General features: G+C 62.6%; 4 protein-coding genes across 8 annotated transcripts; 2 read left to right on the plus strand and 2 right to left on the minus strand.

Moving 5' to 3' along the window:
- The first annotated feature begins 679 nt into the window (after positions 1-679).
- LOC137845293 (interleukin-1 receptor antagonist protein-like) lies at positions 680-2,523 on the plus strand. Of its 4 annotated transcripts, XM_068662388.1 has the most exons (6): positions 680-839; positions 934-982; positions 1,088-1,289; positions 1,377-1,547; positions 1,629-1,774; positions 1,879-2,523. In XM_068662388.1, exons 1-6 carry the CDS (start codon positions 799-801, stop codon positions 2,089-2,091), a joined length of 822 nt encoding a protein of 273 aa, XP_068518489.1. In that variant the 5' UTR covers positions 680-798; the 3' UTR covers positions 2,092-2,523. The 4 variants fall into 4 exon arrangements, with proteins under 4 accessions (XP_068518489.1, XP_068518487.1, XP_068518488.1 ...); XM_068662386.1 differs by having other exon boundaries at positions 934-1,289; XM_068662387.1 differs by having other exon boundaries at positions 1,377-1,774.
- A 455-nt stretch (positions 2,524-2,978) lies between these two features.
- CKAP2L (cytoskeleton associated protein 2 like) lies at positions 2,979-10,767 on the plus strand. The gene is made up of 9 exons (XM_068662093.1): positions 2,979-3,063; positions 4,148-4,214; positions 6,463-6,529; positions 6,910-7,964; positions 8,445-8,646; positions 9,209-9,364; positions 9,759-9,822; positions 10,117-10,267; positions 10,362-10,767. The coding sequence occupies exons 1-9, from the start codon at positions 3,039-3,041 to the stop codon at positions 10,585-10,587; spliced, it is 2,013 nt and encodes a 670-aa protein (XP_068518194.1). The 5' UTR covers positions 2,979-3,038; the 3' UTR covers positions 10,588-10,767.
- An 860-nt stretch (positions 10,768-11,627) lies between these two features.
- LOC137845166 (cytosolic purine 5'-nucleotidase-like) lies at positions 11,628-15,509 on the minus strand. The gene is made up of 18 exons (XM_068662094.1): positions 15,368-15,509; positions 14,943-15,016; positions 14,732-14,849; positions 14,527-14,622; positions 14,303-14,394; positions 14,163-14,220; positions 13,950-14,043; positions 13,754-13,807; positions 13,584-13,667; positions 13,431-13,472; positions 13,227-13,334; positions 13,041-13,107; positions 12,797-12,967; positions 12,575-12,626; positions 12,394-12,454; positions 12,131-12,307; positions 11,959-12,006; positions 11,628-11,879 (listed from the first exon to the last, which is right to left on the minus strand). The coding sequence occupies exons 1-18, from the start codon at positions 15,436-15,438 to the stop codon at positions 11,811-11,813; spliced, it is 1,536 nt and encodes a 511-aa protein (XP_068518195.1). The 5' UTR covers positions 15,439-15,509; the 3' UTR covers positions 11,628-11,810.
- A 536-nt stretch (positions 15,510-16,045) lies between these two features.
- SLC20A1 (solute carrier family 20 member 1) lies at positions 16,046-25,363 on the minus strand. Of its 2 annotated transcripts, none has more exons than XM_068662092.1 (11): positions 25,206-25,363; positions 24,415-25,000; positions 24,196-24,336; positions 24,025-24,110; positions 21,963-22,059; positions 20,050-20,169; positions 18,369-18,629; positions 17,727-18,288; positions 17,437-17,622; positions 17,010-17,094; positions 16,046-16,754 (listed from the first exon to the last, which is right to left on the minus strand). In XM_068662092.1, the coding sequence occupies exons 2-11, from the start codon at positions 24,755-24,757 to the stop codon at positions 16,593-16,595; spliced, it is 2,043 nt and encodes a 680-aa protein (XP_068518193.1). In that variant the 5' UTR covers positions 24,758-25,000; positions 25,206-25,363; the 3' UTR covers positions 16,046-16,592. The 2 variants fall into 2 exon arrangements, with proteins under 2 accessions (XP_068518193.1, XP_068518192.1); XM_068662091.1 differs by having other exon boundaries at positions 17,727-18,291; positions 25,206-25,362.
- Between the last annotated feature and the right edge of the window lie 2,355 nt (positions 25,364-27,718).

Consider the following 27,718-nt stretch of genomic DNA (forward strand, 5'->3'; position numbering starts at 1 on the left):
AGCGGCCACGCTTGCGCCACCGTCCCCTTCCGGGGCGGCCGGCCTTGCCCCAGCCCTGACGAGAGCGAGCGTCATCGTGGGCACCGGGGCAGTCCCCGGTGTGTCAGCCCGGACACTGCCGGACCGCACGCGAGCGCCAGACCCAGAGCATTGACCCCATTCTGTGCGCCACACTGACCCCAAAACATCGCCCTGCCATGTCCCCACACCAACCCCAAAGCACCGCTCTGCTGCGCCCCACACTGACCCCAAAGCACTGCCCTGCTGTGCCCTACACCTACCCCAGAACATCACCCTGCTGCTGTGCCCAAATCTGACCCCAAAGCATTGCCTCACCATGCCCTAAATGACCCCAAAGCATTGCGTGTCTGCCCCCCACTGCTCCCAAAGCATCGCCCTGCGGCTGTGCCTCACTGTGACCCCAAAGCATCGCCCCGCCATGCCCCACACCGACCCCAAAGCATCGCCACGCCAACCCCAAAGCTCTGCCCGGCCGTGCCCCACGCCAACCCCAAAGCGCTGCCCAGCCGTGCCCCACACGTGGAGCCGATGCCCGCAGGCAACGGTGGGGCCGCAGCAAGCGGCGTGCTGGGGCAGAGCGGAAATGGGCGAAGCTGAGCATTGCGAAAGGTGGAAATCCCGCTCTGACTGCGCTTCCTTCCAGCCGCGCTTGAAAACCCGGCACGCGGCGGCCACCGGGCTCAGAGTGCGCCCAAGCGCTGCTGCCAGCAGGACGAGCAGGAGCAGGGCCCCGGCACCCCGCAGCTTTCGCCCTCAGGTTTCCCGTTTGGCGTGGAGATGGCGTTCGTCCCCGACCTGGACGTGCTGGAGGGCAGCAGGTGAGTGCGGCTGTGCCGGTGCGCTCCGGGGGCTGTGGGGCCGGGTGCTGCTGCAGCCCTGGTCTCACCTCCCCGCCCCGCTTCGTCCTGGCAGCCTGAGCGAGGAGACTTTCTACGGCCCCGACTGCCTGTACCCACCGAAGGTAACGCCGGGAGGCCCCTGTGGCACCGTGGCACGGCGGCACCGTGGCACCGCGGCACCGCGGCGCGGCATCGCACGGCGCTCACCCGCGGCCTTCTGCCCCCAGAAGCTTCGCCTGGACTCGGAGGCAAAGCACGGCCAGAGCCGCACCACGGTGGACGTCCAGGTGACGGTGATGCCGGGACACGGCGCCAGGAGGTTCCGCCAGGCCGCCACCCTGGTGGTGGCCGCCACCAAGATGCTGCGGAGGCCGTCGCACCAGGACTTCGCCGACAGCGACCTGGGCGGCTTCCTGGAGGAGATTTTCGGTAGGGACGCGGTGCTTGGAGGAGGGGTGGCTGGAGGTGGAGGGGGGCTGTGGGCTGACACCCCCTGACCGTCCGCTCCCCCCGCAGAACCCGTCACCTTCCAGCGGCTTGAAAGCAGCTACGCCGGGGCCCCCGTGTACCGCTACACCCGCTCCCAGTCCTTCGATATCTACGACATCAACCACAAATGCTTCATGCTGGAGTCGCCCACCCAGCTGGTGGCCCTGCACGTGCAGGGGCCCTTGGCCAGCCGCAAAGGTGAGGGGACCGCGTCCCTGTCCCCGTCCCCACCCCGTGTCCCTGGGGGGCGCCCCCTGACCTGTCCCCTTCTCTCCGCAGTGAGGCTCAACATCGCGCTGTACCGGCCCCACACCCGGCAGGGCAGCGCCGGGGCCATGCAGATGCCGGTGGCGCTGGGCATCAAGGGCTACAAGCTCTACATGTCCTGCGTGATGAGCGGCAGCGAGCCCGTGCTGCAGCTGGAGGTGAGTGTCCCCAATGTCCCCAATGTCCCCAGTGTCCCCGTGGGGATGGCACCGCCGTCCCCGCCGCCTCCCGCTCACCCCCCCGGCTTGTCCCCTCGCCGCAGGAAGCCGACGTCATGAGGGACATCGACAGCGCCGAGCTGACCCGCTTCATCTTCTACCGCCTGGACAGCCCGGCCGAGGGCACCACGCGCTTCGAGTCGGCCGCCTTCCCCGGCTGGTTCATCTGCACCTCGCGGCAGTCCTGGCAGCCCGTGGGCATCACCAACCAGCCCGACCAGGTCAACATCGCCACCTACAAGCTGAGCGGGCGCTGAGCCCGACCCCGACCCCGACCCCAACCGGCAGTCACCGGTTGCCTCGCCGTATGTACCAAGTACAGCCCGCGGCGCCGCCCTGCCGCCCGCGATATTTCAGGTGAAATAGCCCCCATGGGCCCCGTGGGCCCGCCTCGCGCCCCCCGCCCGCTGTTATGGGGCTGCAGCCCCCCGGTTATCGAGTTATTTATTGTGCTCTTACACTTACTGCGCTGGTTTGCTTCTTATCGCGCTTTTACACTTATTTATTGTGCTGATCCACTTGTTTTTAGGCTTTTACACTTATTTATTGTGCTGATCCACGCACCGTGATTTTACCCCCCTGCTGTTCCCCGTATTTATTGAGCTTTTATTTATTGTAATTTTACTTATTGTGCTGTCCCTGTACTTTTTACACTTATTTATGGTGCAATTACACTGATTGGGTCATTACACTTGTTGTGGTGTTGCACTTATTGAGGTTTCACACTTATTTATTGTGCTTTTTACACTTTTTACCGTACTTTTACGCCCATTTACTACGCTGAGCCCAGCCCCAGGCCCCAGGCCCAGCCCCAGACCCCAAACCCAGGCCCAGGCCCAGCCCCAGACCCCAGCCCCCATCACCCAGTCCCCAAACCCCAAATCCCAGACCCCAGGCCCAGGCCCAGGCCCAGGCCCAGCCCCAGCCCCGCCCCCTCCCCTCGCCCCGCCCACCCAGGCCCCGCCCCCATTTATGCAAATTAATGCACGCCCCCGCCATTGGTCCCCACCCCCTGCCGGCCCCGCCCCCTCGGCCCCGCCCCTCCTCTCGTCACCGCCTCCCGCCTCCCGCCCCGGCCAATGGCCGCCCGCCGTGCCCCGAGCCCCGCCCCCTGCCGCGCTCCTCATTAGGTGGTTCGAAGGACGCGGCAGCCAATCAGCGCGGGGCGGGTGGCGGTTAGGGGCGGGTGGGCGGGGGTCCGGACATGGCGGCGGCGGCGGCTGAGCAGGGTGAGGGCCGGGGGCGCTTCGGGCATCCTCGGGTATCTTCGGGGGTGTTCGGGCATCTCCGGACACCTTCGGGGGTCCTCGGACAACTTTGGGGGCGTCTTCGGGAGCCTTCGGGTATCCTCGGAGGCGTTCGGGCATCTGTGGGGGCACCTTCGGGGGTCCTCGGGCATCCTCGGGGGCATTCGGGTATCTTCGGGTATCTTCGGAGGCGTTCGGGCGCATTCGGACATCTCTGGGGCATCCTCGGGGGCATTCGGGGATCTTCGGGCGCCTTCGGGTCCCGGGGCTGCTGCTGGGCATGAGGGGGGGTCCCCATGGGGCAGGGGGGTCCCCACAGATCCGGGGGCGGTGTTAGGGGCGGTACTGGGGGGGTTTTGGGGTGCTGGGGGTGTCCTCGGAGCCGTGGGGGGGGTGCCTGGGGGCTGCCAGGTGGGGCCGTGCTGGGGGAGCCCCCAGGGTGTGGGGCTGGGGGGGGGCTTCACCGGGGGGCCCTGGTGCCCCCACCCCGCAGCCCTTCCCCAAAAGTGGGGGGCGGGGGCTCAGGGGACGTTTAGGGGATGCACTGAGCAGGGATGGAAGGTGAGGGCTGGGGGGGGCACCGGGGGCTGGCAGAGGGGGTGGGGGCTGCCTGGAAAACCTAGGGAAACCCTGAAACCCTTCCGAAGGAGCTCCGGTGTCTGCTGGGGGGCTGGGATCCTGTGCTGGGGGAGCCTGGGGGGGGTGTCTGGGAAGGGCCCCGCGGGGAGCACGGGGCAAAAAATGTGTGAGGGGCACTCCAAGTGCTGGGGGCTGTGCGTGATGTGTCTACGCGGAGTCACAGAGCACCCCGAGTTGGAGGGGACCCACAGGGATCATTGAGGCCAGCTCCTGGGTCCCCAAAAGACCACCCCAAAATCAGATTGTGTCTGGGAGCAGTGTCCAAACGCTTGCTGAGCTCTGGCAGGCTCGGGGCTGTGACCCCTGCCCTGGGGTGCCTGCTCCAGCACCCAGCCCCCCTCTGGGTGCGGAACCCCCCACGTCACAGCTTCAAGCCGTCCCTCGGGCCCTGACCATCTCCTGATCCTTCCCTACCCTCTCTTTGCAGACAAGCGCAGGAGGCAGCTCCAGGAGTACCTGGCAGCCAAAGGAAAGCTGAAACAGCCAAGCACCAAGTAAGTCACGGTGTGCAGCCTGCGTCCTCTGCCTTGTCACTGCAGCAGCTCCCCAACGGGGACAGCCTCGTCTCCGGGCCACCACGGCCTGGGACAGCTCTGGTCCCACAGCACCCCTGCTGTGCTCTTGCCTGGCAGCACAGCTGTGGTCTCAGCACTGATATTCCCTGCTGGAAACAAATCCTCTGGGCATCTTCTGAGCCTCCACCAAACCTTATTTTGGGTTTTGAGCACGGCTTCTTGCAGCAAAGGCACTGCTGGGCCTTGAAAAAGGGTCATCCGAGCTTGAGTGCTGCTTTTGGTAGCCTTCTGGGGCAGGCCGGAGTCAGGAAGAGGCTTTTTGGGTGCACTTAAAAGCACACAAATAGTGAAGCTAGGTGTGACCCTCAGAGCTCTTAGAGCTGCCTGGCTGGGCAGCCCCTTTGCTGCTGGGCTTGGTGCTGCAGGAGCTGGGCCGTGCCGATGCGCTGCCACGAGCAGCCCCTTGCAAGGCCTCGCTCTGCAGAGCTTTGAACTGGAACTGCCGAGCAGTTGAGGCTCTGCTGCAGTATTCCTCATGCTGCTGTTGGGAGCCAAAAAACTTCCCCATGGGGAGAAGACAAAGGGAAGCCGGACCAGAAAGGCTGAACCAATCCCTGATGCCAGGCTCTGAAAAACACCACAGATAGAATATAAACCAAATCCATGATCTTACTGGCATAGTACGCAGTTGGTGCAGAGCAGAGGACAGTACCCAAACTCTCCGGTTGCAGTGAGGTGTCTGCAGGGGTGTCAGCCTTGCCTGGCAGCTGGGCTGAGTTCCTGTGCTGGTTTTACTCAGGTGGGCGGCCGAGGTCCACCACAGCCGCTCTCTCATTCCCCCTCCTCAAAGAGGAACGGGGAGAAAATACGATGAAAAGGGCTCAAGGATTGAGATAAGGACAAGGAGATCACACAGTAATTATTGTGACAGGCAAAACAGACTCGGCATAGGGAGACAGTAAGATTTATTACCTGTTACTAACAAGCTAGAGAAGTGAGAAACAAAGGAAAGAAACCAAAAACACCTTCCCCCCCCCATCCACCATCTTCCACCTCCTCCCCCCGAGCGGCGCAGGGGAATGGGGGTTATGGTCAGTCTACAGCACTTCTTCTCTGCCGCTCCTTCTCGGTCACTCTCGTCCCCTGTGCTGTGGGGTCCCACCCACGGGATGCAGTCCTTGATGAACTGATCCGGCGTGGGCTTCCCACAGGCAGCAGCTCTTCCAGAACTGCTCCAGATATGGGTCCGTACCACGGGGTCCATCCCTCAGGAGCAAACTGCTCCAACCTGGGTCCCCCACGGGCAGCAGCTCCTGTCAGCCCCCCTGCTCCTGCGTGGGCTCCTCTCCATGGGCTGCAGCTCCAGCCTGGAATCTGCTCTGGTAGGGGTGCTCCACGGGGGACCCATGGGCTGCAGGGGGACAGCCTGCTCCACCAGGGGCCTCTCCACACCACAGGGGACTTCTGCTCCGGCGCCTGGAGCACCTCTCCCCCTTCTTCACTGACCTTGGCACCTGCAAGGCCGTTCCTCACTCCTCTCACTCTCCCAGCTGCTGTGTGGCACAGCATTTTTGTTTTCCATGTCTGAAATCTGCTCTCACAGAGGCACAAACAGCATCATTTATTGGCTCAGCTCTGGTCAGCAGTGGGTTCCTCACCTAACGTGGGGCAGCTTCTAGCTCCTTCTCACAGGAGCCACCCCTGCAGCCCCCCGCTACCAAACCCTTGCCATGTAAACCCACTGCAGGTCCCAAGCCAGCTGTGGGAGCAGAGGCTGGGGGAACCCCGCTGCTCCTGGCTGCCAGCGGGTGGGCTGCTGAGGGGCTCGCAGCGGGTGCTGGCGCGCTCCGAGGCGCCGCCGTGACGGCTGCATGGCCCCAGTGGGCTGGGGAAATGGGGTCCCAGCTGGGCAAGGGGCGGCGCGAGCTGTCCAAGCCCATCGCATCCTGCCTGCCCGGCCCCTCGGCTGCAGGAAACGCTTTGATGGCTTTTCTTGGCGGCGGCGGTCGTGAGCTGTGTGACAGCCCCGGGTGTCAGCCTATTGTGCCGCTTTTCCGCTGCCGCACGGGAGAAAAAGGAACGTGACGTGGTGCTTCCTTGGCAGCTTTTTGATTTCGAAAGGCTTCTCGTAAGCTCCGGTTGCTGAAACAACTGCGAGTGTTTCAGGTATTGAACCTCTGCTGAGAGAGCTGCTGGATACCCTGATAACTTGTTTGCCTTTCTGCAGGCCCTATTTAAATGACCGGATTAATCGCCTGGATCCAGTCCTAAAACCAGTTTCTAAACCAGAACATGTAAGTAGAAGAGAAATCTTTTCAGTCTGGTTTTACGTCTCATGCTTGAAGCACGTCCAGGCAGAACAGGGTCCACAAATCAGGACAGCGAGTTCCTGACCCCAAATGAGCTGCAGCCAACGTGTTGCTAAACAGCTGGCAATAAGACAAGTAATTATTTTGCAGAGGAACTCAGGCCGAGAGACTTGCCCTTCATCTGGGTGCTGGCGGGTGTTGTGTTGGCAGCCGCTGTGATGCTGCTGTGCCCCCCCGGGCTGGCAGGGCTGGGGTAGGAGCGAGCTGCTGGGGTTTGATCAAGCTGAGCCCTCCTCATCTTTTGGGCTTTGAGACCTCTGGGCCCTGCTGGTTTTGGGGCTGAGTTTCACCTTGTCTCTCTCCAGGCTAACAGGAACAAGAGGGATGTTTTCCCAGATGTGGCGTTGGATGCTGAGAAGGACAGCAAGGCCACCCGGTTGCACGGGCGTGCTGCCCCACAGAAATTTCCAAGTACATCGTGGGGAGCAGCCGTGGTACATCCAAAGCAGCCGGGGAAGAGCACAAAGCTGTCCTCAGGGCTTGTACCAGGTGTGAACCCTTCTGCACCTCCCAGAGGGAGGCTCCCAGCTTCTGCCTCTGGTTCCCTAAACCCAGGAGGGACTGAGGAGACCGCGTGTGGTGGCCCCGCTCCTGGGGAACCTTGCTTGTGGAACGAGGGCCTGCAGGAACAGCTAGAGAGCAACAAAGAGAACTTCTCAGCACAAGCAGCTACACACCTTGTGCAGAGCAGAGCTTTTCAGTCAGATGGAAACAACGTCATGAACAAGAGAGCCTTGGCTCATAGGCAAACCTCAGGCACTGTGTCAAGGACAATTAATAGCTGCCAGGCTAAGAAAACACTGATTCAGGACAAATTCAGGAAGTCTCTGCCAAGCTCAAAGAGTGCATCTCAAAAACCAAGTGACAAAACCCAACTGTTGCAACCCCCTCGGGCACTTGCTGTTTCTACTAACTTGCTACACAAAAAACCAGCCGTAAAACATGAAAAAAGGAGTACAGCAGGGCAACCTGTAGGAAAGCTACTTGGCACACTACCGGGGGGAAGCCTTCAGCACCACAGTAGGGCTCTCCAAGCGAAAAGATCTCCCCCGAAGCCTCCAGCCTCCAGCAGGCCCCAGGGAACCACAACCCTGGGGTCCACGAGGACCCCCAGCGTGAGGCTGGGCGCCGTGGTGTCAGAGCGAAGGCCCGTGCTTAAAGGGGGGGCAGAGAGGAAGGACGTGAAGGCGCCGCCCAGACACACGGCGTTGTCTCAAGCCAGAGCCACCATGGGCCGGTCTCACAGCCCCAGAGCTCAAGGGGCTGTGAGCAGGAGGGAGAGGCTGAACCCAGAGCCGCCGCAGGCATGCGGGGTGCACGCAGGGCGCGTCCCCAAAACCCCGACGGCTGAGGATCGGAGGTGAGTCGCGCCTCGGGCTGGCTCCATCCTTGCCTCCAGGGGACAGCAGAGCACAGAGCTGCTGAGCCGGCTTCCACCTGCAGGGCCGGGCTCCCTCAGCCAGCTGCTGGGTGGAGGAGGGCAGGATGGGGTTTGGGGCTGCTCTGGGCTCCCCTTTCCCCCCGGCGGTTTGGCAGTCCCCTACCGTGCATAATGCAGCCAGCAGTGAGTGGTCGCAGTGGCTGGCAGGGGGAGCCTTGCTGGTTCGTGCTGCTGCCAGAGGAGAGCGTGCAGCTGCTCTCCTGTTCAAAAATCTTCAAAACACACAAATTTGGGCGGGTTTGCCTTGCCCAGTCTGGCTCAGATGAGTTTTTAGGTTAGAGTTCCCACCGAGCAGCTGAATCTGGCTAGAGTGAGATCCAAAGGGAAGATGGGGAATAGCTCAGCAAGTGCTGGTGGTCAGAAAGTGGTGGTAACGGCGATCCCTTGGTCCCTCAACAGGAGGCAACTGGAGCAGTGGTTGGCATCCAAAGGCAAGACCTACAAACGGCCACCTATGGTGCAGTCCAAAAAAAAGCCAGTGAGAAAGAAGCTGCCCGTCTGTAGAGCTGTTGAGGAGGAAGAGAAAGCAGAGAAGTCCGAGCAGCTCCACTTGGACAAAATCAACAACCTGCTAACTGAGTGCCTGAAGCTCATCGAGGAGGTGTGGATGGGAAAGTGGTAGCTTCAAGAGGCTTCTCTTCCCTTGGAGCATCCCAGGAGATGAGGGCCACGTGCTCACACGGGTGTAGAGCAAGGATTCTTGCTTGTCTCGGGAAAAGTAAAAGTCCTAATGCTCCATTCACCCCTGGAGTTATGGGGATTGGCCAAAGGCACGCAGGGCGATGACAAGGACAACAGTGACACCGAGTAACGTGGTCTACGTGTGTCCCTGTTGTCCTGGTACCAGTCTGCAGCAGGATTGCTGCAGCAGCAGCCCAGGCTGTGTGAGCCACCCTGAGACGTACCCCTGGCAATGCCACCTGCTAGCCCAGTGCCGGGGGCTAGTGGCCCTGCTACTGCCTGCACTGGCGAGCCTCTCCCTCAACATCCCCCTGCAGAGCTTATTTTAGTGAGGGGGAAGTGGAGGCAGAGAAATGATCTGTCCAAGGTCATGCAAGAGACTTGTAAAAAGCAAAATCCAGGCTCAGACCCTGCCTCTTTTGCCCGGGAGCGCTGGCCCTCAGGGGTGGCCCCGTTCTTCACACCTTGTCCTTGTTTCGCAGGGTGTCCAGTCAGAGGAGTTCTCTGCAATTCTGTCCCACGAGCCCCGAGCAGAGAAATGCGCCAAGTTCTGGATCTGCAAAGCGAAACTGCTCGCCCGGAGCGGCCCCTTTGACGTGATGGAGCTGTACAAAGCTGCAATCTCAGCCGGTGCTACTGTGAGTAGGGAGCGCCGGGAGCGCTTCCCCTTGGTGGCTCCCTGCGATGCCTGCCCTGTGCCAGCGGGTCACATCGAGACAAGGGGCAGATTTTGGGCTCAGATTCCAGAGGAGGGCTGGGAGGCCAAGTGCCCTGGGCTGTGGCTGGAAGCAGCACGATGGCAGCTCCGTGCCTGGGCGGTGTAACAGCGGTGTCTGGTGGGATTTACCAGCGGGGCTGTGTCCGCCCTGCAGCGTGCTCGCGGATCTGACTTAGGGCAGGGCACTGCTGCAGCCGTCAGCCTCTCCCTCCAGCACAGGGTGCAGCAGCAGCAACCTTTTCTCCTGTTCTCTTTGGAATATTCTTTGTTCCTGAGTCATGCCTGCCTTGACCTGTGTTTGGCTTTTCTTGCAGCCACTCCAGGAGCTCAGAGATGTTGTCCTTGATATTCTGAAGACTGCAGGCCAACCGCCAGGAGGTAACACACGCACGGAGGGGCCGGCTGGCAGGCTGGGGCTCCCTGCTGCTGCGGGCAGGGAAGCAGCACGGTTTGCAGCCTGTCGCTGTGCCCGGTGTCCCTGTTGACTTTGATGGTGACGGAGCATTGTCAAAGTCCAGAATCCTGATCTCAGAAACGGGGCAGGAGTCCTCTGCTGGGGCCAGGCCTCAGCACAGCATGCCTCTAGCGAGGTGCCCTGGGCTGCGGTGCTGTGAGCCTGCTCCAGCTCTGCCCTCTCCACAACCGTGCTGCCCTTTTCCTCTCTCCTCTCAGGGGAGAATGCTGAGCAGCCCGTGCCCTGGGAGCCCACAGCGCCTTGCCTGGCAGAGAGGGAGCACACGGAATCGACTCCCAGCATGGCGGGGAGCTCCCTGCCCAGCCTGCCCATCTCCTCCATCAAACTGCAGGTGACATCCATACCCAGGTGAGCGGAGCTGCCCACTGCTGGCAGCAAAAACCTTCTCCCCATGCCAGTGCTCCTGCCTGCAGGGTTTACCTCATGGCTCTTCTCCCCGCAGGGGAAGGGAGCTGCCAGAAGGCCAGGAGCTGAAATTCCTGACACCGGTGCGGCGCTCGCTGCGGATAGAGAGGGCCGTGAGCTGCTACCCGGTGATGCTGAAGGACCACGACCCTGTTGTGTCATCCCTCAATGAAATCCTGGATGACGAAGAGGACACGCAGTACTTCTTCCGGAAAAACAAGGCTTTGCCGGAGGTGGCAGAGATGGAGGTTTTGAAGTTGTAGCCCTGATTTTGAAGTTGTAGCCCCAAAGTGCTCCCCGAGGGGCGCTGGCTGCCCCGTGCTTCCTGCTGTCATGCACTTACTTCACCCACTTCTCCTGTTGCCTCTCAGATGTAAATACGTAGGGGTGGCATGTAATTAGCCTTTTCCATTGTTTTCAAATATTAAATAACTTGCAGCAGAGGTGCAGTGTGGCCTATGAGTAGTGCGTGAGGTCCGGGATGGGAGGCTTGGGCTCCTTGCCCTTGGGGCTGCCCGTGGCTCTGCTCTGATGCACGCCCTGGGTTTTGTGCTCATCGTTGGGTCCCTGTGATGCTCCAGCACCCCCTGGTGCTTCAGGAAGTGGTGTCCCCAGGGCTTTGCTCCAGTGCCCTGCCTGCCTGACATCTCCCTGGCATGCACAGACCCTGTCCTGGACAGCCAGAGCCACACATGGTGGCACCAACTGTGCCAGACTTGTGCCATGCTCTAGCCCCCAGGAGAGGTTGGAGGTCCTGGGGTGCCTGAAGGATCGCAGCAGCTTGGGCACAAGCCCCCACGGATGCAGCCATCACACACAGATGGTGGTCTGCCCCCTTTTGGGGGTCCTTGGGGTTTGCCAGGCCTGAGCTCTGTGCGTGACAGAGGCTGGGGGAGGCCAGGGGGTGCAGCTGGGCCCTGTTGGTGTGCTCAGGACCCTTCTGGCAGCATGGCCCCATTTCCCTACTGTGAGAGGGGTGAAACGGTGTTGCTGCCATAAAGCCCCAGCCTTCGTCTTCCCATCTCACCACAGCCACTGCTGGCTTCGCTCAACGTCTTTACTGGGAAGCCTCGATGGCTGAGGTGCCGTATCTGGAGGTCCTGGTGCAGGATGTGGCCCTGCTGGCAGCGAGGGGGCTGGCTCGGGGCTGCTGCCCCCTGCCCAGGGGCCTGCACACAGTCCCAGCTGCTGGATTAGGATTTGGGAGTCGTGCTTTGCTCCCATCTCCCAAGCTCTGGGGCAAAAGTTTTCCTCATAACTGATTTTATGTCTCTTCTACTTTATGACACCAATAAAGCTTAGCCAGGAGTTAAAGAACCTTTTATAAATAAAGGGTGAAAACAGAAGAGAAGAGAAGGGCACTGCTGTGCGGGGACAGGATGGGGCCACCGATCGTCCTGCAGGCGGCTTCGGTCCTCTGGGCTCACTGAATGCCCTCGGGGGGCTGGCACCCACCGAATCGGCAGCCAGTGGTGCTGCTACGGGCTCAGGCCTCACCATCCTCTTCCTCCTCCTCCTCTTCCTCCCTGCTGGAGTCCTGGAGGACCCCTGTGACCTGAGACAGAGGAGGGGGCTCAGTGGGCACAGGACCCAACCGTCATTGGGGTGCCAGCGCCGGGCCAGGACTTGCCCACCTCCACAGCGTCCACGGGGCCGTGCTCCACCGTCGACTCGTGGGCCATCTGCAGTGGAGAGAGGGGTGGCGAGAGGGGCTGGCACCCAGCACCCAACGGGCTGGGGTCCTCCAGAACCCCCTCAAGGCAGGAAGGGAAACCGAGGCATGGTGTGGGGGCAGGAGCTGCATACCAGGACGGAGGGCGCCCGGAAGAGGTAGCTGAAGGGATAGTAGAGGAAGTTGACGAAGGAGGCGGCGTAGAGGTCCGCGTAGCGCATCAGCTGGTTGGCGAAGAGGGTCTGGCGCGAGCCGCAGCGGAAGAGGCTGCCCATCTTCCCGTAGCACATGTCCATCTCGTGCGTGACTTTCTGCGGGCACGGCAGGATGGTCAGGGCACCCAGTGCCGGGGTGCTGGATGTGGGGGCACAACTGGGGATGGGTCCCTGGGGGTCACCTGGATCCGACGCTTGATGGAGCTGATGTCCGGGCGCTCACTGCTGCCGCTGTCCAAGTGCCTGCAGCGGGAGCCAAGCCCTGAGCGGGGTCTTACAGCTCACCCGAGGGTCCTCCATGTGTCTCCTCCAGGTCCCTGCACCCCGTGGTGCCCCAGCCACAGCCCCCCCGTGCCCACTCACTGGTACAGCTCCGCCAGGAAGAGGTCCAGGCTCCGCAGCTCCTCAAACAGCTCTGCAATAGCAAAGGGTCCAGCTCAGCACAGGCACCGGCCCCCGGCACGGCCACCACAGGGTGCTGGGACACGTCCCGCCCTGCTCGGCTGTCCCCAGGTCTGCTTTTGTCACTGAGGGGGGTTGGAGGTCCCAGGTTGGAGGGCTGCCCCCCAGCCAAGCCCTGCTCACCGCTCTTCTCCGTCCACACCTGCAGCTCGCGGGCCAGCTCGGGCACCACCAGGAAGGTGCGCCAGCCCTGCCGCTTCTTGGACTTGAGGATGTCCCCGAAGATGTGGTCCCCCATGTACAGGATGTCTTTGCCCTTCACGCCCAGCAGGTCACACACCACGTCCGAGGAGCCTGTGCCAGCCACACATCAGGGCACGGCGCTGCCGTGTCCCCGCGCCACCGCACAGCCTGGCCGGGCACTCACCGCCGGAGTAGACGGCGCAGTGCTGGAGGGGGCCGGTGTATGTCCCGATGCGCAGCTTCCCCGTGTCCTGTGGGCAAAGAAGGCCCCGTGGTGGAGCTGTCACCTGCGCCGGAGCCACCGGGCTGTGCCCGCACTGTGCGAGGGGTTTGGTGGCAGGAGGGTGGCACGCGGCGGCCGGGTCCCCACCGTGTTGACTTGGCGCAGGACGGTGCCCTCGGCGAAGAAGAGCGGCTTGCGGGTGTCCACCACGATGAGGTCGAAGTAGGAGCGCCAGGGGCGCTGCGGGGTCTCGGCCTGCCAGGGAGCAGGGTATGGCGTGGAGGGGGGGGTGACAAGAGGGGGTCACGGATGGCGGGGGGGCTGCCAACAGCACCCCCAGCACAGCCTCACCTTGTCCCCGTCACTGAAGTCGAACAGGTAGGACATGATGGCCTGCAACGACAGCCGGGGTCACTGCCACCACACCATCCCTCAGGAGGGCAGCTGTGGGGCGGGGGGGCTGTGCTCTGTGCCCTCCCCAGGCGTGAGGGTGCTGCTACTCACGTCGGTGTAGTTGTAGTCGCTGTTGGTGGCCAGGAAAACCTTCCCCACTTCCTTCATGCGGCTCAGCAGCAGGGGCACGCGGGGCTGGCGAGGGCAGAGTCAGGGCACTGGGGGCCGGGGGGGGGCATGGGGGCCTGGCTTTGGGGTGGGGGGGGCTCAGAGGCACTCACATCTTTCACCACGTATTTCTCCAGGTTCTCCAGCGTCTTCTCCTTCAGGCAGCCCTGCAGAGGGGACGGGTGGTACGAGCTTGGCATGGTGCCAGCATCCAGACATCTTTTGTCCCTCCCACCCCCCCCTTCCAAAAATCTTCTGGGGGTGAAGCCATGGCCATGGTGTCCCCCGAACCCTGCCCGTGGCACCCACCGAGAGATGGACTTGGTCCATGGCCTCACGCACGTCCTGGAACATGCTGCGGAAGGACATGAAGAGGTTCCCGTGCTTGTACCCGGTGTCGCAGCTGCAATTGGGGGAAAAATGGAGTGTGAAGGTGACAGGAGGCCCCCTGAGACCCCCTCCTTACCCAGACTGCCACTGGGGGGGTGCCACGTCCTGTCCCCTCCCCCATTTCCCTCTTACTTGACGTATCTGGAGCAGTTGCTGAAGAAGTCCACGAGGCAGGCGTAGAGGTAGGTCTCTGCCAGGGAAAGCGGCCGTGAGTGGGGGCAAGGCCACGGAGAGGGCCTGGGGGGGGTGAGGCTGGGGGGGGGGTCACTCACCCGTGAGGTTGAAGAGGGTGTTGAGGATGTGGAAGCGCTTCATGTCGTCCCGCTGGATGAACTTGTTGGGATAGTAGTGGAGGATTTCGGCCCTGGGGAGGGGGCACGGAGCCACTGTGAGTGTGGGGAGCACCTGGCCGGATCCTGCCCCTCCAACCACAACCCAAAACCTCACTGCCTGGAGCCTGAGGGACCCCTGCGACCCCCCCGAGCCCAGAACTCACCCCTTGAGGAAGCGGAAGCCGTGGGCGCAGACCAGCAGGTTCCCGTGCGAGTCCACCTTCAGCAGGTTCCCATACAGGGCATCAAACACCAGCCCCCTGCGGCACGGACCCCCATGAGGACGGTGTGGGACAGAGGGGGGGTCCCGGTGCCCCTGCCACACGCGTGTCCCCCCCGATCCTGTCCCCAAAGCCCGCCGGCACTCACCGGGTGGGGAAGGTGGGGTCATACTTGTAGGCGAGGATCTCGTGGGGGTACCCGATGGAGACGAGGTGCTCCAGCAGCAGCTGGAAGGCCAGCTCCTCGTAGTCGGGGGACTTGTACACTGCAGCGGGCAGGGGGATGGCGTGGGTGCGGGCTGGGGGTGGGGGCAGCACCCCAAAATCTGCCTACATCCCCTCCCCTCCGCCCCACGCACTGGCCAAGGTGTAGTCCATGTCGAAGCCGAAGCATTTGATCTTCTCCAGCGCCAGGCTGCGGTTCACGAAGATCCTGGGGGCGACCGGGGGTCAGCACTGGGGGCATTTGGGGCGCAGCGGGGGGAGCACAGACCCCCCACGGCAGGTGCCCAGTCCCTTCCCCAGGCAAGGGGCCCCGCGGAGAGTTATCAGAGCAGAAAAAGGGGCTTTTCATCAGAAAAAAAAAAAAGGGCTTTCAGTAGAAAAAAGGGCTTTTCAGCTGGAAACGGAGCCACGGTGGGCTGGGGGCGCAGGGCACGGAGCCCCCCCCGTTTGCTCAGGACGACTGCAAGGGGACCCCGGCCTCACCGCCCCCTACGCCCAAATTTGCCCCATCTCCCCCCAAATCTTCCCCCCGCCCCTCCAGCCCCCCTCCCCGCCCCACCGGTGCTGGCAGTCCCTCCGCAGCGCCCGGGGGTCGCCCTGCCCCGGGCCCCTCTCGCCCTCGCTGCCCATCACCGCCGCCTCCGGCCGCCTCCTGCCTCCGCCCGTTTTAACGGGGCCCCGCGCCCCGCCCCGGCCCCCCGGCCCCGGCCCGGCCCCCGGTTTCCCCCCGGCCCCGAGGCAGCGGCGCCCTCCCACGGCCACGGCCCCGACGGCGCCAGGAGGCTGGGGGCGGCCCGGTGCCCCCGGGGCAATCATTAACCAAGGGTCAAGGCCCGGCCCCGCACCGCCCCCGGCCTCTCCCCCTCGGCCCTACACGAGGGAAGCCGCGGGGAAGCGCCCCCCAAAACCCCAAGAACCGTGGGGCCAGGCCCCGGGGCTGGGAGTGGGGGGCACTGAGCACCCCCCAGGCCCCAAGCCAGCCCCCAAGGGCTTGTGCAAGGCTTGGCCAGGAGCCCCGCTGAAAGCAGTGAAAATTTGGGGTCAGCCCCAGCTGTGGGGCCGTGATAAGCCTCCCCCCTGTCCCGTGACAGCAGGGGGTTCACGTGGGGCTCTTATCTAGGGCCACAGGCCCCGCTCACACCCAGGGTGTGGGGAGACAGCACTGGGAAAGGAGGGGGAAAGCCAGGTGGCACCCCCAGCCCCAAAGAACCCCCCCAAAAAAAGAGAGGCGCAGCACTGGTGTACGAAGGATTTCTTTATTGAGTCCGAGGTAGCAGCAGTGAGCAGGGGCTGTGGTATTGGGGGGGCCCAGGGCTGCCCCCCAGCCACAGGGGGACACGGGGCAGCGTCACCACTGCAGATGGAGGCAAAGCTGAGCACAGCGCAGCCCGCGGCCCCCAGCCTGGGGCAAGGACCAGCAGCACCAGTCCTCCTCCTCCTGGGGAGGAATCACTGCAACGGGATCCGAATTAAGTCATGAGAAATAAAAAAATAAAGTGTCCTCCCACGTCACTGCTAACCTAAACCTACAGAGCAGTGGGACAGCCACGCCTCAGGCAGGCACAGGCTCACAGCCGCACACCCCTTCTAAAAACGTAGCGCCAAAACCATTAAAAAAAACAAAGATACTTCAGTGACAACACTAGGCAGAAGGGAGGGGAGCCCTGTGGACGAGGACAGGCCTACGGCACGCCGGGAGGCGGCGGGGGAGTGCGCTCGGCTCCCTCACGGTCGGCAGCGGAAAGCAGGCACAGCGCGAGCGGCCCGGGGCAGCAGCAGGCGCCTCACACTCCCAGGACGGCGTACTTGAAGACAGCCATGATGGCAGCGCTGATGAGGCCTGAGATAGGCACGGTGACGAACCAGGCCATGAAGATGTTGCGGAAGAGATGCCAGTCCACCGCCTTCCTAGAGCGCAGCCAGCCCACGGAGACCACCGAGCCCACCTGCCGAGGAGCCGGCCCCGTCTCAGCACAGCCCTCGCCGTGGGGCTGACCCACACGCTGAGCCCAGGGTCTCCACCCGCACCCAGAGCCCCAGGTTCCCTCCCCACAGCACTGAGCCCCATCAGGGCGACCTGGTGCAAGCCCCTCGTCACCACCAGCTCCCTCATCCCACAGGCTCCCGGCTGTTTCGGGGGCTCAGCAGCAGCCTGTCCCCCATCAGCAACAGGATGCAGAAGAGACCGGGCTCATCCTTACCTTGCAGTGGGTGGTGCTGATGGGGAGGCCCACGTTGGAGGCGATCACCACGGTCAGGGCAGATGCCAGCTCGATGCTGAAGCCACTGTGGACACAAAACATGTGGGAATGAGGCACGGGGCTGGCACCACGACCCCAGTGCCCCCCCGACCATGAGAATGATTTGGCCCCAGCCATAGCTGGGGGCTGCTCTGCTCCCCCCCCACAGGGCCCAGGCAGACACTGCACAGCGGGACCAGCTTCTTGCCTGGGACCAAGTCCTCCAGGGCAGGAGGCTGGAGCACAGGCCCTGCAGCAGGGGTCAGCAGGCAGGGAGGTGTTACGGGGCCACACGTGCCCCAGGTAAAGCACTGGAGGGGTGTGAGAAGGGCCCTTCTCATCTCACCCAGGGCTCTGGGAGCAGGACATGGTTCCGGCCCTGCCTTACCTTGATGGTGTGATGGGAGTCAGGTCCTTGCCCATGGTCTGGATGACTCTCCGTCCCCACACCCACAAACCGATGCAAATCCCTGCGCCGCCGTACAGCAGCAGCCAGATGGGAGTCGCCACTTTCGTAGCCACGTCGCCCGTCTGGTAGATGAGGTAGAGTGCAACCAGAGGGCCGATGGCATTGCTGCAAGAGGAAGGCAACCCTTAGCTGGCACGTCAGCTGAGCAGGGCAGTGCCCGCCCCGCAGAGCCAGCAGAAGGGGTGAGCTGGCTGGCCAGCTCCACTGACCTGACATCATTGCCACCATGAGCAAAAGAGCCAAAGCAGGCAGTGAGGATCTGCAGGAACTGGAAGAGGAGGGACACCTCGGGCTTGTCCTGGTCTTGCCATTCCTCCAGGGAGCTGCTGCTGCCCTTCCTGTTGCCAATGCCCATCTCCACCTGGGCAGCGTTCAGATCCACGTCAGCAGCGGGGTGCGTATCCGCCACCGCGTTGCAGTAGCTGGTGTAGCTGTCCATGCGCACCCTCTTCTTGGTGTCTGCTGCGGGCCAGGTCAGCTTCTCCATCTCCTCGCCCCTGGGCTCACCCTCCCTGGCCCGGAAAGAGTCCAGGGGCATGCCGCAGATGGCCATGGTGTAGGACGTGTAACTGTTGTTGCGGCGCAGGGGCTTGTCCCCCGAGTCCCCCATGCAGTCCCCCATTTTGGCGAGGTGCAGTTTATGCAGCAGCTCTTTGTAGAGGCCGGAGTCCTTGTGCACGGTGTGGTACTGGTACTGCCCGCTGGAGCTCATCTGGTGGCTCACGGCCTGGTTGAACTGAACGAGGTTGCCGTTGGGCAGCTGCACGGCTCCTGCTGAGGGAAAAGGAGGGGAGTCAGTGCCCAGGGACCCACAGAACCCAGCACCCTCCCCACCACCCCCCAGTGCTCACCACTATCAATGTTGGTCTCCTTCAGGTCAACACTCGGGAGCCTCTCGCGCTCTGGGACCTCCTCCAAGTCCCCCAGGTTGAAGGACACCGTCCTCTCCTCCACAGCCACCCGGTGCGGCACAGGCGACACCACCTCGGCTATGGGGCTCTTGGCATTGCCTGGACCATCGCCCAGAGGGGCCTTGGGCTCCTCATGGTCTTCTTTCAGGCTGCTGTTCTTCTCCATCAGGGGGCTTTCAGAAGGACTCGATTTAATCTCTCCTGCCAAGAGAAGCAGATGCCATAAAGCCCCTGCCCTCTACCAGAGCCACACCTGCCCTGCTGCCCGCAATGCCCCTCAAGGCTAGGATTTATGGCAGACAAATTGGCTTCCACCTCCCCAGCACTGAACTTTGGTAGCTGCTCCCTCTCACCCCAAAGCTCATCAGTCACACCTTGCCCAACGCTCAGCAGCCAGACTGTCATAAGCCAGCTCATCTCCTATTTTTAGCCCCTGCACACCCACACCGGGTGTGGTGAGCACCATTACGGGGATGTTGCTGGTTATTCCGAGGGCAGAGATTCCTCTTCCAACAAACAAGCCATGTTTGTCTCAGTCTGTGCCCGCCTGTGCCCCCTCCCCTGCTGCCAGCACCCCCGGGCAGTGCAGCACCCAGACAGGGCCCTGCTTCTCTCCCGGGACCCCCTGAACTTCTCCATCCTCTCCCCACTGCCTGGGGCCTGGCTCCAGCTCCTGCTGCTGGGCTGCAAACCCAAACAGCCCGGCTTGCCAGGAGCAGCCTCCGGCTTCCCCGCACTGCTTGGTTTCCTGCTCCGAGGGGAGCCAAGCCGGTGCCTCACCAAGCCCAGGAAGCTGAGGCTGTTCCTGCTGGGATCTTGCAAACAGTGGTTGGAAACAGGAGCTCAGCCCATCCAGACACCTCCAACCACAACTGCCACCCACCCTGGCACCAAGCCCCCAGCAGCCCCCAGCCCCACGCACAGCAGCTGAAGGCAGGGAGGAGCTGCGTGAAGCTCCGGCAGCTGGAAGGATTTCAAGGGCAGCCATAAAGCTGTTAGTCACACCCCAGCTCCGCCAGCCTGACAAGGACACTCGCTATCCCCTCACCTACATGAAATGAGGAAGCTGACTGCACGCAGAGCTCGTGTGCGAGACCCCGCACAGCTCAGAGCTGCCTGCGCTGTTAGAAGGGTGCCGGGACTGCTGTTTTGGATGCCTTTCAACAGACATTTCTGCCACGGGGAAAGGATTTCATAAGATTACGCAGCTCTGACTTGCTATCTGCAGCTGCTGGGCCAAAGATTGATCGCCAGGTATGCCCGGGATTAAAGGTTACGCCAGCTGACAGCCTCCCTGCCTCCTGCCTGAGCCACAGTGCCAAGAGCAGCTCCGGATTGCCCTGCCCAGCAGCTGCCGGATAGCAAAACATTGCTCCCAGGGGGTTTTAGGGGTCCTGGCAGCCCCCAGGTGCTGCTGGTGGCAAGGAGCTCGCAGGGCCCAGCCCATGGCTTGGTGAGATGCACGCGGTGACTCAGGGCTGGCAGAGCAGCTTAAGTGATAACTGCAGCTAAGGATCCCTGCTAATAACAGCCCTGGGGCTAATGAGGTCTCCCGCTGCAAAAGGAAGTTTGTTAGTGAGCGCGCCCTCCCCCAAAGGATCACAAAGAGGCGGGTACTTACGTTCAATTTTCTTCTTCATTCTCGGACATACAAAGAACCAGACGACGAGAGCACAGACAACAGCACTCCCCGCCGAAATTAGGAGGATACCCCAGAGAGGAAGTTTGTCAAAGCCCAGCACTAGGAAATAAAACAACGGATCTTGAAAACCCCAGGGCCACAGCCCCCTCCGTGTACGACTTGGGTGTGCAGAGCAGCTCCACCTGCAATGCCCGGGCTGGCCGGCCCGCCAGCGAGCATCCACTTCAATGGGAAATCCACTGCTGACCACATGGAAACCGGGAGCTTAGCACACGTGGAGCCCCACCAGGGTACAATCTCCCCCATCAAAAGCTAATCTCTTTCACATGCTCAGACACTTTCCCTCCTCCCTCCCGCAGCCAAACCCGATTAGCGCCCGGTGTGCATTCTGCCTGAGCAGCACCAGGAATACTCGCACCCGCCTCGCACAGCGCCGTGTCCTGCCTTGCTGCAATGTCACAGAAAAACGCAGCCAGGCTGCTGCAGCAGGCAGTGCTGCCTCCCCTGGCACATCGGGCTGGGAAGCCGGGGGGGGGAGAGCAAAGGCAGGACCTTGGCTGCTCCCACCAGAGAGCTGGGCTGCCCCCAGCACCTCTCCCCAGGTGATTTCTGTGCCATGCAAGTGCCTGAAACCTTCCGAGAGGCACCCAAGGTGTTCAGTGACCTAGTTCCAAGCGCCCCCACACGCAGCGTGACTTCCAGCAGGCGCTTACACCTCACAGTCTGCTGCAACCTGCCAGGAGACAGAGTGCTCGTGATGGCTCAGCTCCTGCATGTCCTGCTGCAGCCCTCACACCACCAAAATGCACTCTGGTAACCTGTGAGCCCCAGGCAGCCTCCAACCACCTGGCTTGCCAAGGGCTATGAAGCCCACAGGGAGCAGCGTGAGGCTTCGCCCCACTCCTCCAGCCAGGGCTGAACACGAATCCACCTGGGGAGGCCGAGCTGTGAACCAACCCAGAGCAGCACTGCTGCTCAGTGAGCTCGGTGCCTCTCAGCCTCCTCCTCTTCCTCACCCGTGCCTGCCGGGCTGGACACCGCACCAGGCACACCAAGGGGAGGGAGCTGATGGCCCTCGCAAGCCTTCCAGGCACTGTTTACAGAGAAAACCCTCAAAAGCCTCAAAAAGCACTGCCTCCTGTCAGCCTCCAGCCACCTCTTCCACTGTTCCACAACAGGAAACCCACTCAGACTGAAAACAGCTCACGCCGAGTTACTCTGACTGATGGAAGTTATGATTTGGTATTTTTCCCCCACCAGCCTGCCTTTGGGCTCTGCGGGTACGCCGCTCATTACGCCCGTGCCAAGCGGGCGGGCGACAGGGCTGTGCTTTTCCCGTCCCCCCTACACAACAGCCAAACAAACATTTCAATTTGGTGTTCCCAAAGGGCTTTCAAACTGCAGCGAACTCCTCTTCTCAGTACAGGTGCCAGCTGCAGTGCGCCAGCTCTTCTCGCCAGGAAGTCTCGGGGATAATTAGTTTATTCTTAGGGACCAGGTGAACAGAGAGGCCATGGGCTCCACGCCCAGCCTCCAGCCCTGCTCCTAGCCTCACTACCGGAGAGAGGGGAGCCCGAGGAGCCTCCCAGCAGCAGCTGGTACCTGAGGTTAGCACAGGTTAGAGAAGGAGAAGGGGAAGTCGCGTTATCTGCCAGCGCTGGGGAGTCTAAGGAGAAAGGTCTGTGGGGTTTAGTTTGGGCAGGCCTCTGGCTGGGAACTATCTAGTACAGAACTCAGCGCACGCTAGCCTGCCGCCTTCTGTAACCGGCACAGGCCAGCCGCCTTCTAGGAGAATTCAGCCCTGAAAAGCAAAAAGGGGTAAATCGAGCATTTAATGGAGGCTTTGTAAAGAATTCCAAAATTCAGGTTCAAGTATTCAGACGTGTACTTACAGGGCGCGCCGGTATACATGATGGAGAAGAGGTTGATCCCCACGGTACAGGCATAGAAGACGGGCAGAGCTCGCAAGCCGTTGGGGACGGGGTCTGCCTGCAAGACAAGGTCGGGAGCTGCAGGAACCCAGAGCCCAGCACCACCGGGGCCGTGCGGCACAGGAGCGGCCACCCCCAGCCACATCGTGAGACTCCCCACGCCTTCAGCCCTGCAGTGTGCCCCCAGCCAGAACCAGGGGCTGCACGGAGCCTCCCCACCGCGCCCCGCTCACACTGACCGGGGGGCACCTCCAGGCCCCTGACACCCCCTGCAAACACACGCCAGCTCTTGCAGCCCTTCCTTAGGCTCCAACCGCACGGGATTTTTCACCTCCCCGGGTGCTTTCAGACCAAACCATTTGTCAGACAAAGTTTTGCCTCTCCAGCTGACCCAGGCTGCACAAGGAAGTCCACCACCCACAAGCAGCTTATTCGGCCTCATACCTGCGCAGAGAGGCCCTCACCCCAGCAGCAGGAGCACTTAATCTCTACGGCTGCCCGGCAATCCGGGTCCCGTGCTGATGCAAGTGCACGGAGCGCTGCCGACCACGGCGAGGGGCCGCAAGCAGCCGGTTCCGTGCCAGAGCCACTCGCCAACAGGAAGCACGGGGGGCAAGCACGGCTCTCAAAGGCCAGTTATGCAAGGTTACTCCGACAGCAGTGACGCCGGATTGTTTTAGAAGGTTGCCAGGCAGAACACAGCAGCGATACGATCTTAACATCTCTCGAAGCAGAAGTAGTTAGATCCCAGCCCTGAACTCATTTAAGTCATTAAACCCAAATGCGCAGAACAAACTGATTACACAACAATGCTGGAGCTGGCTCCCCTGGCCGGCTGGCTGAGTGTCCCTCACCAGCAGTGCCGCGTGCTTCACAGAGGTTTGTCACCTCCAAAAGGTGACATTAAAGCCGCCACCTCCATTTCCAACAGTTTGGGTGCCAATTTCCTTTTCCTGGAACTCCACACCCTTCAAAACAGGGAAAGTTCGTTCTCAAGCCCCACCAGAGAGCCCCTGGGTTCACCTGGAGCCTCGCAGCCCTGCCAGGAGGCTACTGCTGCCTGACCAAGTTTTAAGGCAGAGAAGAACCTGGAACAATTTGCCTGAGGAGCTTCAGCTGCAGGTTTCACCCCAGGCTTGGACTTTGGCTCCCAGGCCAGGCATTGCACTCACGGTGACCAAGAAGAGGACAGCGGGGTTCCCTGAGCTCTGTCCTCAGGGCATGCTGCCCCCAAATACAGCCCCTGAGCCCCCCAAAGTAGCTTTAGACCTGCTGCTTGCAGGTGGCTTGGGATGGAAACGCTGCTCCTACGTACGGGAAGCAGCAGTTCCTTTGTAGGCTAATGCCAGAGCAGATCACACAAGCTGAAGGAAGTGCAAATTGGCACGGCCACAAGTCGTGCCTCCTGGCATACAGCAGCACCCAGAGAGGTGCAAGAACCCTGCCCGGCTTCAGAAAATTAAAACCAGCAGAAACTGCTCTGCTTCACGGTGATACAGAACAGCCTGGAGGTGTGGGCTGCCCAGCCAGCCTCCCCTGGGGGGAAAGCGCACTTTCCACAGCACCAGGGACAATTCTGTCCCTTCTGGCTTCAAAACAAAGCCATCGCTGTCAGTCGTTGCCTTCATCTGCAGCATGGCTCACCCTCACACCATGAGTCAAGGAAAATCCTGACAAGAAGCTCTGATGTTATCAATTCCAGGCTGCTTTGCTACTTGGAAGCCGCAGCTGCTTCTCCTCCAGCCAGGCAAGGGACACTGCCAGCCCAGATGTTTTGGAGGAGGTAAGTGAAGCCTCCTTATCTCCTGGGCTCCACTTCACAGAACAAGTGCAGCTCTCGTCCTCCCCTAGATCCCTTCAGCTGCTCCTGGCCGGGTGCCCACTCAAGGCTCACCACAAGCACACATCCAAAGCCATGCACCTGCAGAACTTCTGATGCACGTAAGCCAACCAGCCCCACTAACAGGCACGCTGGGAGCCCCCAGCAGCCCCAGGCTGTCCCAACACACAGCTTCATCCTTACCTTATGAAGAATGAACCTACGGACAAGGAAGAACAGGATAGCAGACATGATGCCAGACAGGAGGGGTGAGATGAACCAGGACAACACTAGGAGAGAAGAGGTGTGATTAGAACCACACTGCACACAGAGGGGGTCGCGCTGTGCCTGGAGCTATCACCTCACTGCACTCACCGATTTTTAGCAGCTCAGACCACTTGACACCTTCCTGCCCTTTGGCCACCAAGGAAAAGCCAATCGTTGCTCCGACAATACAATGGGTACCCGAAATGGGAAGCTTCAAGAACGAAGCCACAAGCTGCCACACAGCCGATCCTGAAGGGCGAGAACAAGGCCGGTAAGGGAGCCGTCGGCACAGGGCAGCACGGCACGGCGTGGTACACGGGCACTCACCGAACATGGCGCTGATGGAGCCGGCCATGAGCAGCTCCTGCGTGGAGTTGTACATCTCCACGTCGATCAGCCCCTTGCGGATGGTCTCGCTGACCTTGGCCCCCAGCAGGACGGAGCCCACCGTCTCGAAGATGCTGGCCAAGATGCACGCCTGCCGGAGCGTCACCACGCCCGAGCCCACCGCAGTCCCAAAGGAGTTGGCCACGTCGTTGGCACCCACGGAGAAGGCCAGCACGAAGGCGATGATGAAGCCCAGCACCAGCATCCAGAGGAAGCCGGTGAGCGGAGCCGGCACCGCGCCGCTCTCCGCCAGCGCCGTGACACCGCTGGGGACCGAATCCATGGCTGCAGCCAGCGGTTTGGGGACGGACAGGGATGGATGGGGGGCTCGGGGCCGGGATGTAAACAGAGCGTGAGGTACGGAGGTGCGACAATAAATAAGGTACAAAATTAAATAGGCTGCGGGCGGGACGCGGGGCCGCTGCTATAGGGCGCGGGCGGCGGCGGCGGCTGCGGGGCGGCCGGGGGCGGTCAGGGCCGGGCCGGGCTCCATGGCGAGGGCTGGCGGGGGGGCGGCCTCTTCATCCTGCGGACAGCGGGAGCTGAGCGGGCGGCACCGGCACCGCGCGGCCACAGCGGCCGCTCCCGCCCCGAAAAAAGCCCCGAAACCGACCGGAATCGCCCCAAAATCCCTCCCAGGTGCCTCCAGGTCCTCCCAAATCCCTCCCAACCCCCCCACCCCGAGCCCAGCCCAGCCCATGGCCGCCGCCACCCCCCTGAGCCCCGCTCACCGACAGCGCCCAGGGGCCGGGCCGGGGCCGGTTCCGGGAGCACCGGGACGCGGGCACCTAACGCGCGCTGGGGACGCGCTGAGCTCGGCCCGGCCCCGCCGCCCCCTGGCGCTTTTAGCCTCCCTGCCACGTGACCTCCGCGACTCCCGGCTTAACCCCGTGACGTCAGGAGCCACCCGGCGCTCCCATTCGCCCGCTGGCCGCCGGGAGGGCGGGGCCGAGCCGCTATTGGCTGCCGGCAGCCAACGGCCGGGAGCCGCTGGGGAACTCTTGGCGCGCCGCTCGGCGGGCAGCGCGCGTTGCTCCACGTGGGCGCCGCCCGGTTCTGGCGCGGCCCCGACCCGGCACCGGGCGCGATCCGGGCCCCGGGCACAGCCCCGGGCTTGCCCCAGCTCCGCTCGGCACCGCCGTGAGGCTCCCGTGCACGGGGCCCGCCGGGCAGCAGCCCCCGGCCGCCCCGGGCCCGCCGTGTCCCCCCCCCCCCCCCCCCCGGTGCTGTCTGTGGCCGCCCCCAGGAGCCCCCCGGGGTGCTCGGGGCTGGCCCCAACCCCCCCCCACCCGCTGCTTTGCCGTGGGGTGCGGGGCTCTGTGTGTGTGCGCACGTCCTTGCACGCCACTGTTGCATGCTTCCTGCTTCCTCGTGCACGGGGACACGTGCGTGAGCGCTGCCCCGTTGCTCGGTGCCCCCCTCGAGGCCGTGCCCGGTGCCCCGTGGCTGCCCAGCGCTTCCCTTGTTCGGGTGACCCTTGCCCGGCAGGAACCGCGGCCCAGCGGGCAGAGCTGGCCGGGGGCAGCGGGTCAGCGCGGCGCAGGAAGCCAGGGTGTCCGGCCGGGGGGCTGGCAGGGAGCCCACCCGTGTCCAGCACTTGGCTTGTGTGGGGCCAGGGCACGGGTCAGTGGCTCGGGGCTGGGCCGTCGTGAGCCATCGCCTCGTGGGGCCACCTCTGACGTGGGCCCGCTGCTGGCATCCGCTGGGGGAAGTGGCCTGGGTGCCCCCGCCCCGCTGACCCCGCGTCACAGGGCCAGAGTCCGGCCCGTGTCCCTGCCGGCCCCGTGTCCCTGCTGGCCCTGTGTCCCTGGCCACGTGCAGCACCGGGCGCATGCAGCTGTGCTGCAGCCCTGGGCGGGCTTGAGGGCAAGGGGAGATGGGTGCTGGGGTCTCCTTACCTCTCCTGGCTCCTGTGGTGGCAGGGGACAAGCCCGCACCCTGACCCCATCCCTGTTCCCCATGGTCTCCCTTTTGTCCCAGGTGAGTATCTGCTGGAGAATCAGGTGGGAGTCTCTGGACAATGCTGTGGGGACCCAGGACTTGGGGCTCCCAATCCCATTTCCTCCTGGAAACAATTTCCAAGCACATGGCGAAGAAAAACCCGATGAGGAGTGGGCAGTGTGGACTTCCAACAGGGACACTGAGCTTAGCTGGCCTGACAGCCCGCACAGTGAGGTGGCTGGCTGGGTGGAAGAGGAGGGCAGCGGGTGTTGTTCCCCTCCACAGCAAGGTTTTGACACTGCTGGCCATAACATCCCCATACACAAAATGACAAGGCACCGGTTAGGTAGGCAGGCTGCAAGGTGGAAGGAAAACTGTCTGAACTGCCAGGGTTGGTGGCACAAAGTGCAGCTGGAGTGCGTAGTGTCCAACCCCTTCCTTAGTGACCTGGGCACGGGGCAGGTGCACCCTCAGCAGCTTTGCTGATGACAGAGGATGGGGAGGAGCGGCTGACGCACCAGAGGGCTGTGCTGCCATCCAGAGGAACTGCAGCGGCCTGGAAAAACGGGCTGTGAGGAACCTCCTGACCTTCTGCGGGGGGATGCAGGGCCATGCACCCAGGGAAGGAATGGCCCCAGAGTCATTTCGGTTGGATTTGGCTAGAAAACAGCTCTGCGGTGAAGGACGTGGGGTCCTGCTGGGCACCAAGCTGACCGTGAGCGATGTGCCTCGCGGCAAAGGAGGCCACCAGGCTCCTGGGCTGCAGTGAGAGAAGCGCTGCAGCAGCTTCCCCTCCGCTCAGCACCGCTAAGCCCACATCAGCGCTGGGTCCAGCTCCAGGCTCCCCAGTACCGGAGGGCTCTGACCGAGGAGGCTCCTTGCAGAGCGGGAGAGGCCCTGGCTTGGGTTTTGGGGTAGGAAGGTCCCCCCAAAATCGAGCTGCTCCCAGGCTGGCTCATGGCTATCCCCGGCCCCATGGAGGGAGGAGATGTGCTCCCACCTCTCCAGACCTCCACCAAACCGTTATGTTGCCATCAGCTTATTTGGAGGGTGGGGACAAGGTGTGGGGGCTTGGTGGGGGACCTGCCTGGACACAGGGTGGAGCAGGGTGTAGAGGCAGGGATGTGACCTCCTGAGCACCCAGAGCAACCGTGGCTGGCTTGGGGCTGCATCCAGTCACCCTAACGGGCTCACAGTGTGCAGAACCTGTTGGGGAAGGGGTAACGGAGAGAAACGGGCACGTCTGCCTGCACGCACCTTCCCTAGATACCACAGGACCCCTGATTTGGAGTTAACAGCAGGT

Source organism: Anas acuta, chromosome 27 (assembly GCF_963932015.1).
Source record: "Anas acuta chromosome 27, bAnaAcu1.1, whole genome shotgun sequence".
NCBI lineage: Eukaryota > Metazoa > Chordata > Aves > Anseriformes > Anatidae > Anas > Anas acuta.